General features: G+C 33.3%; 1 protein-coding gene across 2 annotated transcripts in view; it reads left to right on the forward strand.

The window, feature by feature from the left end:
- LOC111048437 (clustered mitochondria protein homolog) overlaps window positions 1-13,137 on the forward strand; it is a 77,674-nt gene extending 64,537 nt beyond the window's left edge. Inside the window, exons 19-22 of one of the 2 annotated variants that reach the window (XM_039436518.1) lie at window positions 1,335-1,460; window positions 4,320-4,535; window positions 6,027-6,235; window positions 8,440-13,137. In XM_039436518.1, coding sequence (XP_039292452.1) covers window positions 1,335-1,460; window positions 4,320-4,535; window positions 6,027-6,235; window positions 8,440-8,644 — 756 coding nt within the window. In that variant the 3' untranslated portion in view covers window positions 8,645-13,137. The remainder of the gene's footprint in view (window positions 1-1,334; window positions 1,461-4,319; window positions 4,536-6,026; window positions 6,236-8,439) is intronic. The other variant, XM_039436519.1, reaches the window with a different exon arrangement.
- The last annotated feature ends 3,680 nt before the right edge of the window (window positions 13,138-16,817 follow it).

A 16,817-nucleotide genomic window follows, 5' to 3' on the forward strand; every position in this document is an offset into this window, starting at 1 on the left:
CATCCTCTCATAAAAGTCCTAAAAAGTACTGGTCCCAAAGCTCCAATAGTGAGGTCCATGTTATAATGGCAGTGGAGAAAGATAGAAGAACAACGTTGCCGATCCTCTGTCTTGTCAATGCCTTCTATGGAGGGTAACTGATACCGGTTGATTAATGTAATATTAACTGTTCATTCTCGTTTAAAATAATAAATAATATTTTATTAAGCAATAAATTATTTTTTTCCAATAATTTTATAATTAGGATGGAATACTTTGTTTATTAATTCTACATTGTTAAAAGACGATCTGGCAACAGATCAAAGCGAGAAAGAGATATCGCTATCTGCTTTGTTGAATGATAGGCAAGGATAGCAATACCATTGCTAATCAGACACTGCCATTATAACTTGGTCCTCACTATAGTAACATAATAGAGGAAAGATTGGAGAAGTATAAAACTTGGAAACTTGAAAAAAATATTCATATTACAGAAAAAAGCAGTAAGAATAATCTTAAGGTTAGGTCTCAGAGAGCCTGTACGAGAGAAATTTAAAAGCCTCAACATCTTAACCGTTCATGGACTCAGTATAATGGAATGTATTCTGACGCTAAAATTCAAAAATGAAAGATATGTCAATCATCAATATCATACCCGCTCAAGAAGAATGTATGCACTACAACAACAATATCGGGGCACCGAGCTTCGCTCGTTATTTTTATCTATTGATAAACAGAACACAATTCTCTAAAATGATCGTGTTCATATTATTTCACAGCTGGCTATACGTCATCTTATGAATTTCGGGGATGCGATATTTTGATTTTTCACATACTCACTCGCTCACTCACTTTTTTACTATCCACAGCTGTTTCAGCCAAGGATGAATATTATCCTTTTAATGTCGTTCAGCGAGTTTTCCCAAGGATGAGACCTAGTGCAAACGAATATTTATATCATAAACCTACTATGTTCCAAATTTCGTGGAAATCGTTAGAGCCGTTCTCGAGATTCGTTAAACATAAATAACCAGATATAAAATAGACAGATATAAAAGTAACTGGATATATAAATACAGAAATTGCTCGCTATATAATAGGATAGGAGACAATTCATTGAAGAACGTCCCTCCTACGTGGGAGCCAAGATGGTGCGGGTTTCAAGAAAGAATTGAAAATATATTTAATTTTAATTAGCCCATATTCTATACAAGACTTTCTCAACTGAATATTGTGAATTATTTTATTTGCATCTTGACACTATTTATATTGTATAAATGCAATGATAAATAAAGAACTATTTGGTTTTATTTGCATTTTTTAGGTAGCTAATGTTGTTTATGTTTGTGTTGCAGACCCATTTGGCACTATACTGCTTCGCCAACAGCCAGATCAGCACTGCACTGAAGCTTCTGTACAGAGCCAGGTACCTGGCACTCATTGTCTGCGGCGAAAATCACCCGGAAATCGCCCTGCTCGACGTAAGTACCCTAATTCAATAGTATAATATGCTAATACTATTTTAATTGAAAATTGTGATATTGTGATAGAAGTTTTTTATTCGGTTTTGTGTCTGGAAGTAAATTAATCAGATAAATTTTTTTGGACTTGAAATTGTGTGTAAATCAAATCATAAACTCTAAATAACCTCTGGACTATTTATTTGACCGAAGCGAAGCTGAGGTCTTAGTTTCGACTCGATCGGCTTTTGTCTGTTTGTTTGTTTGTTTGTACCGCAGTTACAGTCGCAGTTATTGTTCGATTTGGATGAAATTTGGTATACACATTCTTTGAAACAAGGTGCAGAAACGTATGTGTAACGATTTTTGATAAGACCTCCGGTTTTAATATAAATTGTGCCGCTCTAAAATGTGCTTTATTGAATGAATGGTATCGTTGGAATGCTGTCGATAGAGGACAAGAGTTGTCAGCGGTGAACCTTGAAACGTCTGAGCCGCGCCAAATCATAATGTATTTATTAATAATTAATTATTCAATTATTGAAGAAAACTTCTCACTTGATTGCACCTTTTCTTCCCTTTTCAACACGATATTTCCCTGTTTCATAGATGAATAGTTTCTAGACCTACCGAACCGGCCGGAGACATCACAGCTTAGTTAGTTAGCTCTTGTTTTCGCTTTAGTATGAGATCGGAAACCGACTTGTGAGCATAAACATTCTGCATAGGCATAACAAGCCGCCATTACATTGAATCCACTTCTCATGAAAAACATTATTAGCAACCTCCTTTCATTGTCACCAACATACCCATGTTATTTAGAATCCTCACTGTATCGTCTGTGAGACGATTCATCGTCTAAATTGCCTACTGCATATTCCATTTTTCTGTCAGTTGACCGATTTCTTATAATCAATTGTTGGAAAATTTTTAATATTGTAAATATGTGGACGATATGAAGGTACCTCCTTGAGACATTCATCAGTCCGGTGTCCCTGAAAACAATGTCTTTAGCACTTTCAATGGAGAAAATAATAGATGACATGGATAAATCTTTACAATATAGTTTACTTTCTTAATGGCCCTTCTCATTATTTTGAAAGTTGTGGGCTATTCATGAGCGAGGTCTACTGTTCGCAGAACTACTAGTTTGAATTAAGGTTGAAAGCAGTTTTGGGCGAATGCCTGTTGTTTACACCTGAATTGTATCTATTGTCTATGAATACTATTGTACGTTCCACGGTTGAAGAGATCTTAGCAAAGAGACCACTTACCACTTTCAGAACTATTGTGAGGTCCACGTTATAATGGCATTATTGGATTATCATAGGTGTTGCTATCCTTGCCCATCATTCGACAAAGCAGATAGCGCTATCGCTTTCTAGCCTCCGCAACGTTGCCAGGTCTGTTTTTAACAATGAAGAAAAATAATTAATCATTAGAATATTTTAATTATGGATTTTTATTATTCAATTATTTACAAATATATTTTCTTGGCGAATAAAATATAATGATGATTTTGAACAGATGAACAGATGATATTACATCAGATATACCGGCTATATCAGCTATCCTCTATCGAATCGACTATAGGCAGCTATAGGCAGACTAGACTGCTATAAGCAGAGAATCGACACCGCCTTATTCCTTTCTTTATCCACTGCCGCTATAACGTGGACCTCAGTATAGCAGTGTTGTCACATTGTTCACATATTCTGTCAGATGGGCTTGCATGGGAAAATAGCAATTTTACATAAAAATGACAACGCCAATGTTTGGTCGGCTGGATAACTCAAGTTTTGATTAGGTTATCTTTATTCGGTCTATAGGAGATCAGAATTTGGCAAAAGAATCAACTTACTTAAGAATCTAATTTCGTTATCTAATTTCTAATCTTATTCTAATAGAATCTAATTTATCGTGTGTGTGTGTGTGTGTGTGTGTGTGTGTTGTAGAGCAACATCAGTCTAATCCTGCTATCTTTCTCAATCTAATTGCTAATTTCGTTTTACCCAGGGCTGCTTGAAAGGCCATACTTTTCTGTGGATGATTTTCTGCAGGAATTAGTATTTCGCCTCTAGAGCAGAAAATGAGATTTTTCCGGCTCGAAATCGGTTTTCAAGTCTAGAAAAGATTGAGAGCCGGACAAACATTTTTGCCCGTGGTGCGAACGATATTTTTCGCCACACTACAGGTATTGCTGACAAAATAAATAAAGAATACTCGTTATCGTACCTATCTCTTGATTTTAGTGGTAGAAGATTTGCAGTCAGGATTTCAGATTCTTTTAAAATTTCACTTGGAATATCACGGGCGTCATCTTCAAGCATTTTTGAGAATTCGGAATGCGCTAATCAACAATAAATAATTGAATAAAAATGGTTGCGAAGCGAATGCTGAATTAGTTTAATTCGAAATGAAATAATGGCGACTTCAGATGAAGAAAGTTAACACTCGCCCGATCTAGCGGATAACTTATTAACTATGGACTTCCATGTTAGCGGCTGGAAAGAGTACTCTTTCCGGCCTAGGCTGGAAATAAACCTGTTTCTTACGTCAGACGAGAGTCGTCTGCATACAATGTCTTTCAGATCTATGTAGGGACTGGGAAATAGCAGCTTTCTGTGCAGTGTGGTGAAAAATATTGTTACATGTCTTTGATTCAACCCAAGCCCTTGCACATGGGTTCTTTTGACTGACTGTGTTTTTAAAAAATGATATTTTTAATATATTATATTTTAAATGACTATTGTATGATTACATGTAATAATTGTGTGTTGAGAACCTTCCCAAGGTTGCTCTTTTTTACTGAACCTCTATCTGATGATCATATGTTTAGGATGTAATTATAAATTGAATTGAATGTTTTGTGTGTTGTAGAGCAACATCAGTCTAATCCTGCACGCAGTTGGCGAGTACGAACTGTCACTTCGCTTCCTCGAGAAGGCACTGGCTCTGAACATGAAGTTCTACGGGCCGCGTTCGATCAAGGTGGCCGTGAGCTATCACCTGGTGGCGCGCACACAAAGCTGTATGGGTGACTTCCGGTCGGCGCTCAACAACGAGAAGGAGACCTATGCCATTTACAAACAGCAGGTAGGCATCTCAATCACCATACACAGTCCAAAAACGATCTAGCAACGGTGCGGATCTAGAAAAGGTTAGCGCTATCAGCTTTGTCGAATGACATACAAGGATGGCAACACTAATGTCAATCAAATACTGTCATTATAACATGAACCTCATTATACAGGGTGTCGCACGAGAGGAGTAACAGTCGAAGATCGTAGATTCTAAAAGAAATTTGCAACAAAAAATGTGCAGTACGATTTTCTTGTATCGATCTTAGTTTTCGAGATATATCAAGAATAAATTGATTCCAATTCTATCGATTTTTGAATATTAAAAATATCGCCAATTAGCTGGTAACCCATGCTCTACAAGGGTCTAATTAGAGATATATCGAGAATAAATTAATGCCAATTCTATCGATTTTTCAATTTTGAAAATATTGTCAACCAGCAGGTAACTTGTGCTCCTCAAGGTTCTAATTAGAATCTTGACCTACTGAAATCTTGAAGAATTTGAAATAGGCCTTTAACTATCCTCGGTAAATTGAGAATCTATATGCAAAATTTCAAGGCTACCAGTCCAGTAGATGAGACGTGATGATGCGTCATTCGTGAATTTCCTATCCCGTACGTGTATAAGCCAATTCTTTCCTTTATTATTATATTACAGACTAGCAGGTAGCCCGTGCCCCGCAAGGGCCTAATTAGAAACTTGACAAACTGAAAACTCGACCTACTGAAATCTTGAATAATTTAAAATAGGTCTATAGCCATCCTCGGTAAATTAAGAATCTTTATGCAAAATATCAAGTTAATCAGTCCAGTAGCTCATACGTGATGATGCGTCATTCTTGAATTTCCTATCCTATACATACATAAGCCAATTCTTTCCTTTATTTTATTATAGATTACTAGTATAGTGATCAATCTACGATTGTCTTATCAAGAATGAGCCAATCGGAGAGCGTCCTGTTTTGTTATGCCATGCCGACTCATCTCAAAAAATGTCTCGGTCCTTATTCTATGTGTCGTCTTAGTTTGTCCAATTAATTTTTTATTTACTTATTTAGTTATCATTCACAATCAAATTTAGGGCAAAGAAACAGACTAAAGTCCAAAACTTCTTTTATCCAAATTTCATAACATGAATTGTCCAAATAAAGGTGAGAGTTTTCAATTCTTCACTAATCTCCACATTGAAACAAAACACTAAATACATTTTCAATTTTCAATTTAAAACCTTAATATGGAAGTCCAAAAACCACCAAACAGAATATTACACACATATCCTTGAAAGTCAATTCAAGGAGAAGATTTAGTACAGTTCCAGAAGAAAATATGAAAATAATTCTAGCAACCCGCTGTTTGATTTCATTTTGTTCGATCAACTAAAAGAAAGAGCAACGTGCTAATATGAGAGAATAACACCTAAGTATTATTTGCAATAAATTCATCATGATATATATTTTTGTGAATGTTTTAGTTTAAACTTGTGTATTGATTTGTGTGTCAATAGTTGGGTGAAGAGCACGAGAAGACAAAAGAGTCGTCGGATTGTCTGCGTCACTTGACCCACCAGGCAGTGGTGCTGCAGAAGAAGATGAACGAGATCTACACGGGCAAGCCCGGTGTGGGTCTGCCTCCCATTCAGATTCAACCGCCCAGTATGGGAAGTGTCCTCGACATGCTCAACGTTATCAACGGCATACTCTTTGTGCAGATCAGGTTAGTGCATAGAGTAATAGTTATTTGTATATATAGAGTGAAAAGTACTGTTTTTTCTCCCTGAGGGAAAAGTTTGAAGCCCGAGGCGAAGCCGAGGGCAACAATTTTCCTGAGGGAGAAAAAACATTTTTCACTCGTGATGTAGACAACATTTTTCCTCCACCTACATTTTTATAAAAACTGCAAATAAAATAATTTTTAAAAACTTACGTGACCAGTAAAATGTGTTACAACATAACTTTAAAATTAAACAACTGTCTTGTAATCACACAGTTCACTGCCGACAGCGCTATCTGTCGGCAAGTTGTAACAACAATGGCCGTCGACTCGACTACAACACTATGATGAAGTTCCCGTTTCAAATTTGATTAGTTAATGAGGAATATTCGTTGGTTGGTATTTTGAATAACATGGAATATAAAAAAATTATACATTTTTATAGTATACTGATATGAAGTTTGTAATAATTTTAGCATGAAACATATATTTCATTTATTGATCTGGTTGAGGTATTGAATTTAGTTGGTTTAATGACTACTGTATATGCTTCCTCATCTGAGCTTAGACCTTCTAACCTATTTCAAATGTAAGTTTTTAAAATAGAGATGCTTCCCATGTTATTTAAATGGAGTTACTTTTACGCTCTAGGGAGTTTTCTGTTATTTCCTACCGAGAGCGAAAAAGTGACACTTTAGTATTATGTTTCAGGGAGTAAAGTAGGCTCTTTAGACAGTAGGTGGAGGAAAAATTAATATATTGTTTTCTTTAAGGTGCATTTTCGTTTCTGCGTAAATTATTTCCAAATATATTGTCCAAATTTCAAGTGTGCTAGAACAGCTGATCCAATAACTTTTCATTATTTATCTTTATTATTAAAGAATTAAACATTTCTAATAATATCAACATATTGCCATTTAAAAGTATAAGCTCAACCTGCCCTATTAAAACATAATTGAACATAATCTTTTAGGTTATGTAGACAAATTGAAATCTACAAAATTTGAGATTGTCTCCCTGTCGTGGTCGACGACGGCATTTATGCACAAACGAAAACCCAGCTTTAGTTAGTTTAGTGTATTCTTCACCATAGTCTATTGACTGTGGAATTGTCAAAGTAAATTGTGTGAATTGAGTAAGTAACGGCCAGCGCACAGCAACAGACGTCTGTATGTAGACAGACGGAGTGAAAATCACTACCCAGGTTATCGAATGCTGCAACGCACACACACGGATTCAAAGATAATTTAAGGCTCAACTCACACTCACGCGACTCAGGTCGAGAAGATACGCGACTCTAGTCGAGAGCATGTGTTTTCAAATGGTGACAGTCGCGGAGACCAGAGTCACTAGAGTCGACTAGTCTGAGTGTCACCATTTGGAAACACATGCTCTCGACTAGAGTCGAGTCTCTTCTCGATTTGAGTCGCGTAAGTGTGAGTTGAGCCTTTCACTCTCAAAGATCTTTAGATTGAAGAATGTCCATACTCGCTGAGAAAGTGCTACGAGGTTTTCTCATTGAGTTGATAGATTGTTTGTCTTATATTGTAATGAGAGCTACACTTTGCGGGATAGGAACCTTTATTTCCTGACTAGCAGGTAACCCATGCTCTCGAAGGGTCTATTTTATTTTAAACCTTGACAAACTGAAAACATGCAATTTTGAAGTAGGCATATAACCATCCCCGGTTAATTAAGGCTCATTTCACACTTACGCGACTCAGGTCGAGAAGAGACTCTACTCTCGTTGAGAGCATGTGTTTTCAAATGGTGACGTCGCGGAGACTAGAATCGACTGGTCTGAGTGTCACCATTTGGAAACACATGCTCTCGACTAGAGTCGAGTCTCTTCTCGACCTGAGTCGCGTGAGAGTGAGTTGAGCCTTAGAAGTTATATGCAAAATTTCAAGTTAATCAGTCCAGTAGTTCAGACATGATGTTGCGTCAAACATAATCTTCCTATCCCGTACGTGTATAAGTCAGTTCTTTCCTTTATTATAGTAAAGATTTGCTGAAACCCAATGACATGTCGTACACCGTTTCGAGCTATCCTCAACGAATGCGGTATCATGCGTCGAAATGAGAATAATAATAATAATAATATGTTGGCCGAGGTCTGCATGCCAACGTTTATGAATTGCTCCAAGGTTTATACTATATAAATATAATTCTATTCTAACCTAATTTTTCTTTGTTTTCTCACACAGCCAACAGGACATAGAGAACTTCAAGACAGTGATTGAAAAGCAGGCGCTAAAAGAGAGCGAACTCTACAGTGGTGGTGTGAATGGACAGGAAAAGGAAGAGAAGAAGGAGGTGGAGAAGAAGACGAAGACGGTGAAAGCAGAGAAGACGGCGGCGAAAGAGGAAAGTGGCGGCAACAGTAAACAAGGAGAAGTGTGTGTGAGTTGAGAGGCGTGGAGGGCGCATGCGCCAGAAGCTCAGCCAATCACAGGCCAGCGTTACTGGCGTTGTCATGGCAACCGCTGGTGACCACTAAACGCAGTACCGCTGCCGCCGCGTCACCGCTGACTAAACACAGTACAGTACGTAGTCTCAATTTGTAGTAGTCGATTATTATAATTTTCTATCAATAATGAATGATTATCAGAAAAAAAACACAAAAAAATGAAGAAACTATTGTATAATTATTACTATTAGAAGCTGTTTCACACACACACGCGCACGTCCAGGATGAAAACGTGGACCCGTTTACGAAAATTATTATTATTAGTTTATGTTTTTTATAGTTTTTGTTAGTATGTAAATTGTGGTGGACACGTTTTTGTCTAGGGGTTGTTGTGGTGATGTGGTTTTGATACTAGATTAAAATTGAATTGTGTTAAGGTGGAGTTTTTGAGAAGTTTTGTAGAAAATGTGGAAGATAGGTCGCTGTTTTGGGGTAGTGTTATTGACAAGAGTTCATTGATGGTAACATTTACAGTATTATTGTGCTGGTATGTGTCGAGGAATTTCAAAATTTGTTGAAATTGATATAGAAAAACAAACTTTTCTAACTTGAAATTAGAAGGCCATCATCTTAATTTTATCTGAACTCTCCAAAGCTGTCTTCTCGTTAAAACAATATAATTAATATTGTTGTTGTTGTTCTAAGAAAGTATTTATGTTGTAATACTAACTTTTTTGTGAAACAATTTCGAAAGATGTTTCAATGACCATCTATTTCTCTGTTGAAAAATAAAATGTTGAACATTTTTGTATCCGAAATTTATTTATTAAGTTTGTATAAATTTTTGTTTCTTGTCTTGTGCAAGGATATTGTTTGTTGTTTACATTGTCCAATATTTGTTGAAATTTATTTTGTATTCAAATTGAATTGAAACATATTTGAGCTCTCGTCATTGGACGAAAATGTAATATTTTTGACGAGATTGCTTTTGTAATAATTGATGAAAAGCTCAAAAGTTGATGTTTTTGAAAAACACAGAATTCTATGTTTTTGTAATTTGTTAATAAGTGGCTTGTTAAAGAGAGGAAGACTTGAAGGAACTGAAAGCATTTGAAATGAAAAATTGCTGATAATACTATTGAGGATTAGAATTGCCTAATCACTTTATGTACGATTCCTGTATTTTTGCTTGTATGATATTCCTAATACTTGGAAGATCTTGTGGTGAAAAGAATTCATTTTCAAAAGGTGTAAAAATTTATGTGTTCATTCTATCATCGCTACCAATTTTTTGTTAACCATTATACATTTTTTTTAAAGGTGCCATTTTGAATTTCTTGTCAATGCAGCCTGAATATTTTGTCTGCCATGATTTTTTTTTTCTTAGTAGTTGTTGCCAAAAAATAGCGAAAAAATTAACAAATAAACATTGTTGAATAATATATAAACTATTGTTTCTATAAGTAGTAAAATGAATGAAGGATCATTAGTCCTATCACATTTGCCTGTAGGAGTGTATAAGTATATATAGTTGAGTGAGAAAAACTATAATATTGTAATGGTAGGCTATTTTGCAAGGAGAGATAATTGAAATTTAATTTCAAGATCGCACAAAATAGCTGCATGTTTTCAGTAGAAAATTACTGGATTTTAGTAAGTTAGAATCAAATAGTGGAATTTGAGTGCTTTAAAGTTGAAATATTAATTTATATTTTCAAATAAGTATATTAAATAAAGTAAATTTATAGTCAATTTTTTGAATATTGTTTGGATTGGTGCATCTAAATCTTGAAACTTTCAAAATGTATTTAAATTAGAGATGATCTATCTTGAAATAAGTTGTATCAGTTAATCGATACAATGATAATTATTCAGGAGGAAATATTATTGTAATTATTATATAGGCACTGAAATTGAGTATTCAAAAAGTTATAATTTATGTTGAAGATTCCATAGTTTATCAGATACTTATGCAATACCACATACTAGGCTCATCATCAAAATTAAATATTTATACTTTTATTTATATTATTTATTCAATAATGATAATAATTTGGACAAAGTTGAATCAGAAATAATTCTGGGATACAGGAGAGTTGATAAATAATCGTTTTTATCTATTATTAATCAAATTATCTATCAGTTGGTTATTAAATAATGAATAGCATATATAATACGTAATGTGTGTGGCAAAAATGAAGGATTATTTATTATTTTTTATTTCAATACTGTATTAAATATTATATAGGCTAATATTGATGGAGGGAAATGACGTTGATTGTGTTGAGGCTTCAAGTATATTATTCAGAAACTGTTGTATTTTCAAAAATACTTCATATTTAAATTAATGTTAATCAATGTCAAACACAACGTTTTGAAAATTAAACAGCTATTTACTGCTCTAAAGTTGATAGATAACTAAAATATCTAATGAAAACGTATACAAATTCACATCTTGCATTTTTCTGCGTTTAATATTGTTGATTATTTGTTGAATTGTTAAAATTTGTAACAAGGTTGGTTCTTCATTAAGAGTATTGCCTGAAATTTTTGACAATAATTCATGTTCTATTTTACAAAGACTGAACAAGTCTTCTCCGTTTAAGCGAATAATCTGTTATTATTTTTGTAGTAAAATAGCCTTAGAACGAAAATATTTTTGTGTAAATTTGTCGCATTGTTGTGAAAAATAGATCGATTGTAAGATGTACATACCTGAGCTCTGTTCAAATATGTTTGAATTTTCAGTTTTTTGTACTGTGAGCCCCTTCATTACTGCAGTATACTACAACAGATCTAATTTGCAGTCCTTATCAGGAATAACTGATTAGCTTTCTAGCATGTAATAGATACAGATATCCTAGCTTCTAATATAATTTGTTTTTTGGTAATTGTTCTTAAAATCTGTTTTGCTAATGCTAACCATATAGTTAACACATGTAGTTGAAATTTTAATCTTTATATTATCCAAGTTTATGCCAACTATATTATGTAATATTTATTATACATGCATTGTAGATACCATACCATTTTTAATAATAATCTATTACCCATATTGTGGTACCGCTATGAATGGTGGTATACTATTTTAATTACCTATAATAATATGTGGTAATAGAATTCTCCACTTAAAATAAATCAAACCGTCTAGAGCATCACATCGAAAGATATCAAAAGTAATTAATGCAATAAAACTAGTGTTGTGATATAATAATAATAATATATATTTACATTTATGTTTTTATCAAGTGTAAGTGATTTTCTAGAGTTTCATATCATGAGTTTATTTGGATGAAATAACTATTACATAGGATTTTACTTTCATTGTCATCCCGTACTTTGTTAATGTGCGGAAAATTGAATGATAGGCTCTATAAAGTAGGTTTCAAACTCAAAACTTTCTGTTTGTTTAAAATTTCAAGAATATTTAGACCTTTATTCTTTATTGATTCATACAATAAGTACATCATCAAAAAGATAGGGAGACTTGTCCTATTCCTCTCCCAAATTTAGATAAGGTTACTCATAGTCCGAAATAGGTTAAATTTGAATTTACTGTTATTAGGATGTTATGAATTCAATAGGAAATCTTTTTCATCTCGTTCATTGACATATATATTCTTATTTTACAGTAGGCCTGTATAATGTTTCATATCATCTCACTTTTATAAAATAATTGTCGAGATTTCATTCAAAGATAACTTAAATTATTTTATGCTGTGAATATTTCTTTCATTCATTCATACTTATCATTATTGTAATCTAAAATATGTTCAATATTTCAAATGCAACTAACATTTTCACAAATAATGTTTTGTATATAAAACATTCAACTTATTATAAATGGATAAATATATCACCAGAATTCAACTAGTCAATACTGTTCCAATCAACTAACGTTGTTTCATGAGATTTTAATCATTTTCCAATCAATTGTGTTCCAGTGCTAATTAATGAATTTCTGGTCTGCTTGGCATAAATATAATACTATTGGTTCTTATGGAAGTATTCAGACATTAGTAGACTGCAAATGTGTGAACACCCCCATAAGAACTAATTCTCTTTATAGTCTACTCATCAGGGCAGAAATTTATTGAAAAGCAGAGATTTAGGTCTTACTAAACCATAGATATTATATCACTGTTCCATATTATTATTATATTAGTAGTTGTTTATATTTTTAGAGGGAAAACAAACTAGTGGCAATATAGTAGTGTTATGACTATAGTTATTTTATGATGATATTGTAGTGATATTGATTAATTCTAAGTAGTAGTTTATGAAATTTCTGGTTCTCTTATCTCTCCTTGTGGAATGAGAATCAAATCTAGGTGAACTTCAATTAATTAACTATCGCAAACGTTTATAAAAAATGATTTTGTTGAATATTTCGTGAGATAAGATGAAATGAACAAAACCAAATAATAGTTTTTAAATATTTGTTATTGTTTTCCGAGTGTTTATAATAAAATGCGACAAAACGTTTTGACGATCACGACTTGATTTTCACTTCTAAATCCTTTGTCCTATTGAAAATAATTATAAATTTTAAGGTGAGTACTGCAAGGTGAGTGTTTTTTCAACTGAAAACAAAAAACACACTTTGGTATAGATCTATTGAAAATAGATTAGTCAATTATTAGACTGATTAGTCAACAGAAATTTTTTCAAATGGTCATATCTCCTGAACGATAAGGAATTTTGCAAATCTGATTCCAGATACGTGTTTCTCACATCAAAGACCATAAGATCACAGAGTTTGAACGATTTTTATTTTTCACAAAAAATTGATAAAATCCATGGACTAACCATCGTGAAACACTCTGAAACAATAAGTATCTCAGATTTGGCTGAAATTTGCACCATAGATAAAGCTTGACCAGAAAAATGTCGGAGCCAAATTTGGCATCCTCAGCTACTATACAGGTTGAGTTATGAAGCTGCAAAAATAAAATTTTCAAATCGTCATATCTCCTGAACGGTGAGGAATTTTGCAAATCTGATTCCAGATTCGTGTTTCTCACATCAAAGACCATAAGATCACAGAGTTTGAACGATTTTTATTTTTCACAAATAAATGATAAAATCCATGGACTAACCATCGTGAAACACTCTGAAACAATAAGTATCTCAGATTTGGCTGAAATTTGCACCATAGATAAAGCTTGTCCTGAGAAATGTTAGAGCCAAATTAGGTACCCCAGCTACTATACAGAGTGAATTATGCAGCAGTGAAAAGAAAAATTTGCTCATTTTCAAATGGTCATATCTCCTGAACGGTAAGGAGTTTTGCAAATCTGATTCCAGATTCGTGTTTCTCGGATCAAAGAGCATAAGATTGCGTAGTTTGAGCGATTTCAATTTTTCACCATTTTTGCAGAAATCCATGATGAATTAATTATTCTTGGATTTCATAAAAATCCAAACCTCCCAGTTTTGCTTGTTATTCGGGCTATGGATAGAGGTTGACCTAACATGTGTTGTGCTATATCAGACGTTTCACTATAATACTGGATGAGTTATTCACTGAAACATAAAACCTTTCCTCCACCCACAGATCAGAGAAATCACTCATCTTCAAATGCTTATAACTCAAGAATAGGAGTGAATTTGGCCAATGTGATGACATATTATTGTTCCTCTCGTCAAGTACTGTCATTCATTCCTGAGAGTTTGAGCGATTTTAATTGTTGCCAGAATCCATGATGGATTTTTGCAAAAATGCAAATTTTCCAGATTCCAGATCTCAGAATTGGTTGTAATTTGCACCAAAGATAGAGCTTGACCTGGGAAATATCAAAGCCAAATTTGGCGCCCCTAGCTACTATACAGAGTGGTTTATAGAGCACCAAACATAAAATCTTCTATTTTTTTAAGGCAAGCTTTGCCATATCTCCTGAATTGAATCAAATGTAAAAGCATGAAGAAGCATTATTATGCCAAGTTTCGTTAATTTCCTGAAGATTAGGTTCTTAATTTGAAAAATACCAGAATCTTCTATTTTTTTTAAGGCAAGCTTTGCCATATCTCCTGAATTGGATCAAATGTAAAAGCATGAAGAAGCATTATTATGCCAAGTTTCGTTAATTTCCAGGTTAATTCCTGAAGATTAGGTTCTTTATTTGAAAAATACGAGAATTTGTCAAATTTATTTTACTTGGTCTTCCTGCTATAAGGTTGTGAGGGGTCTCCTTTACTACATAAATAATTTATGAATGCAAAATAATTCAAAATCGATTCATTTTATTAAAATCTATAAACATAACACAGAGTATTCAATATTCAAAATGGTCTCTAAGAAATATTAAAACAAAAATAATTATCAGAATGGAATGCAAGTGTGATGTAACTTCAATAGATTATAAAATAAAAAAATTAATTGTCAATTAAAATATAATATCTTGTAATAACTGAGATTTCAAGTGATGCATTTGAATATAGTTTACATTGTCTACATACAGAAACAAAATGCAAACCTCAGTTTAAAAATTAGTTTAGTTATATCACCATAATAAAGGTACAAGTGAGCATTTAAAAAATACATTGCATAAGTATCATCATATCATTTGATGAGGTCCACATTATAATGGCAGTGGAGAAAGATAGGAGAGCAACGTTGCCAATCCTGTCAATGCCTTCAATAGACGGTAGCTGATACAGGTTTATTGATGTGATATTAATGGTTCATTCTCGTTTAAAATAATCAATTATATTTTATTAGGCAAGAAATTATATTTTACAATAACTTCATAATAAATCTTCATAATTAGATGAAATATGTTGTTAATTAATTATCAATTCTACATTGTTAAAAGACGATCTGACAACAGAGCAAAGCAAGAAAGAGATAGCGCTATCCGCTTTGTTGAATGATAGACAAGGATAGCAATACCATTGCTATAACGTGGACCTCACTATAGTGTCAATATCATAATATTGGCAGTAGAAAATATAAATTTAAATTGTATAAAAGATAAATATTCACTTTTCAAGTATGACCTGGTAATATGATTAAATGAGAGAGTTATTTCAAATACACTTACTTACAATACAAGGAATGCTAATTTCCGCTAGATCTTACAAAAATATAAAAAATATAAGATTTGTATAAGTATTACAAATATATCTGTGATGTTGAAATGGGGAACAATATTAGAACTAACAGCTTCAAAATTGAGAAAATATAAACATTTCCACCATTACAATAAGGAATGTATGTGATTATCCACTATTTTCAAACTAATAGGTAACAATATACCTGAACAATGAGGTTGAAATAAACAGTTCTTTACAATTAAAAATAAAACCTTGGAATGATAAATTTAGTACAGTAAATTGAGGTACACGAAAAGGAATGTTTGTGAGTTTTACAATAATAATTGACAAATTGTATATTGAGATTCGTTTTAAGCAGTTGACTCGTGAGTGAGTGAACACCGGAGAAACGCACGAAGGGCCGGTTTCCGAGCTCGGCATTTAGCAAAGTTCTAGACTTTAAACAGCTGGAGTCAGAAAATGGCTTTCCGGAACGGGGCGTAGTCGCGGTCAACGTTTAAATTGAATTTCGAAAAAACTAGAATATTGAACACAAAATAAAATAAAGGGAAAATAGTGTAGATTCAGCTAATTTGAATTATTTAGGAATGTTTCATTTCGTCAAGGAAAAACGTTTCCAATTATGGAAATGATAAAATAAAGATTATCATAAAAACTGCGACTACACCCGTTTTGGAAAGCCAATTTTCTGACTCAACTGTTTTAAGCCTAGAAGTTAGCTAAATCCCGAGCTCGGAAATCGCCCCATATATGAAACTAACACAATAGTACCAAGAGTCATCAGTTTATAGTGAGGTCTACTTTATACAGTGGAGAAAGATAGTACAACAGCGTTGCCAATTCTCTGTCTTGCCACTGCCTTTTATAGAAGATAGCTGAACCGATATATCTGATATTAATCAATTATATTTTATACATTAAGAAATTATCTTTTTTTAATGATTAATACCACATTTCCCTAATTGAGATTAAATATTTTGTCAATTCATCATGATTCTTCATTTTTGATAAACGATCTAGCAACGTTATTTATTTATTCATACATTGATAGATACAATATAATTCTCAACTATGAATGATTGGGAAAGGAATAACATGCTTAAAGCCCAAAACTGTTCC

The sequence above is a fragment of the Nilaparvata lugens genome, chromosome 10 (assembly GCF_014356525.2).
Source record: "Nilaparvata lugens isolate BPH chromosome 10, ASM1435652v1, whole genome shotgun sequence".
NCBI lineage: Eukaryota > Metazoa > Arthropoda > Insecta > Hemiptera > Delphacidae > Nilaparvata > Nilaparvata lugens.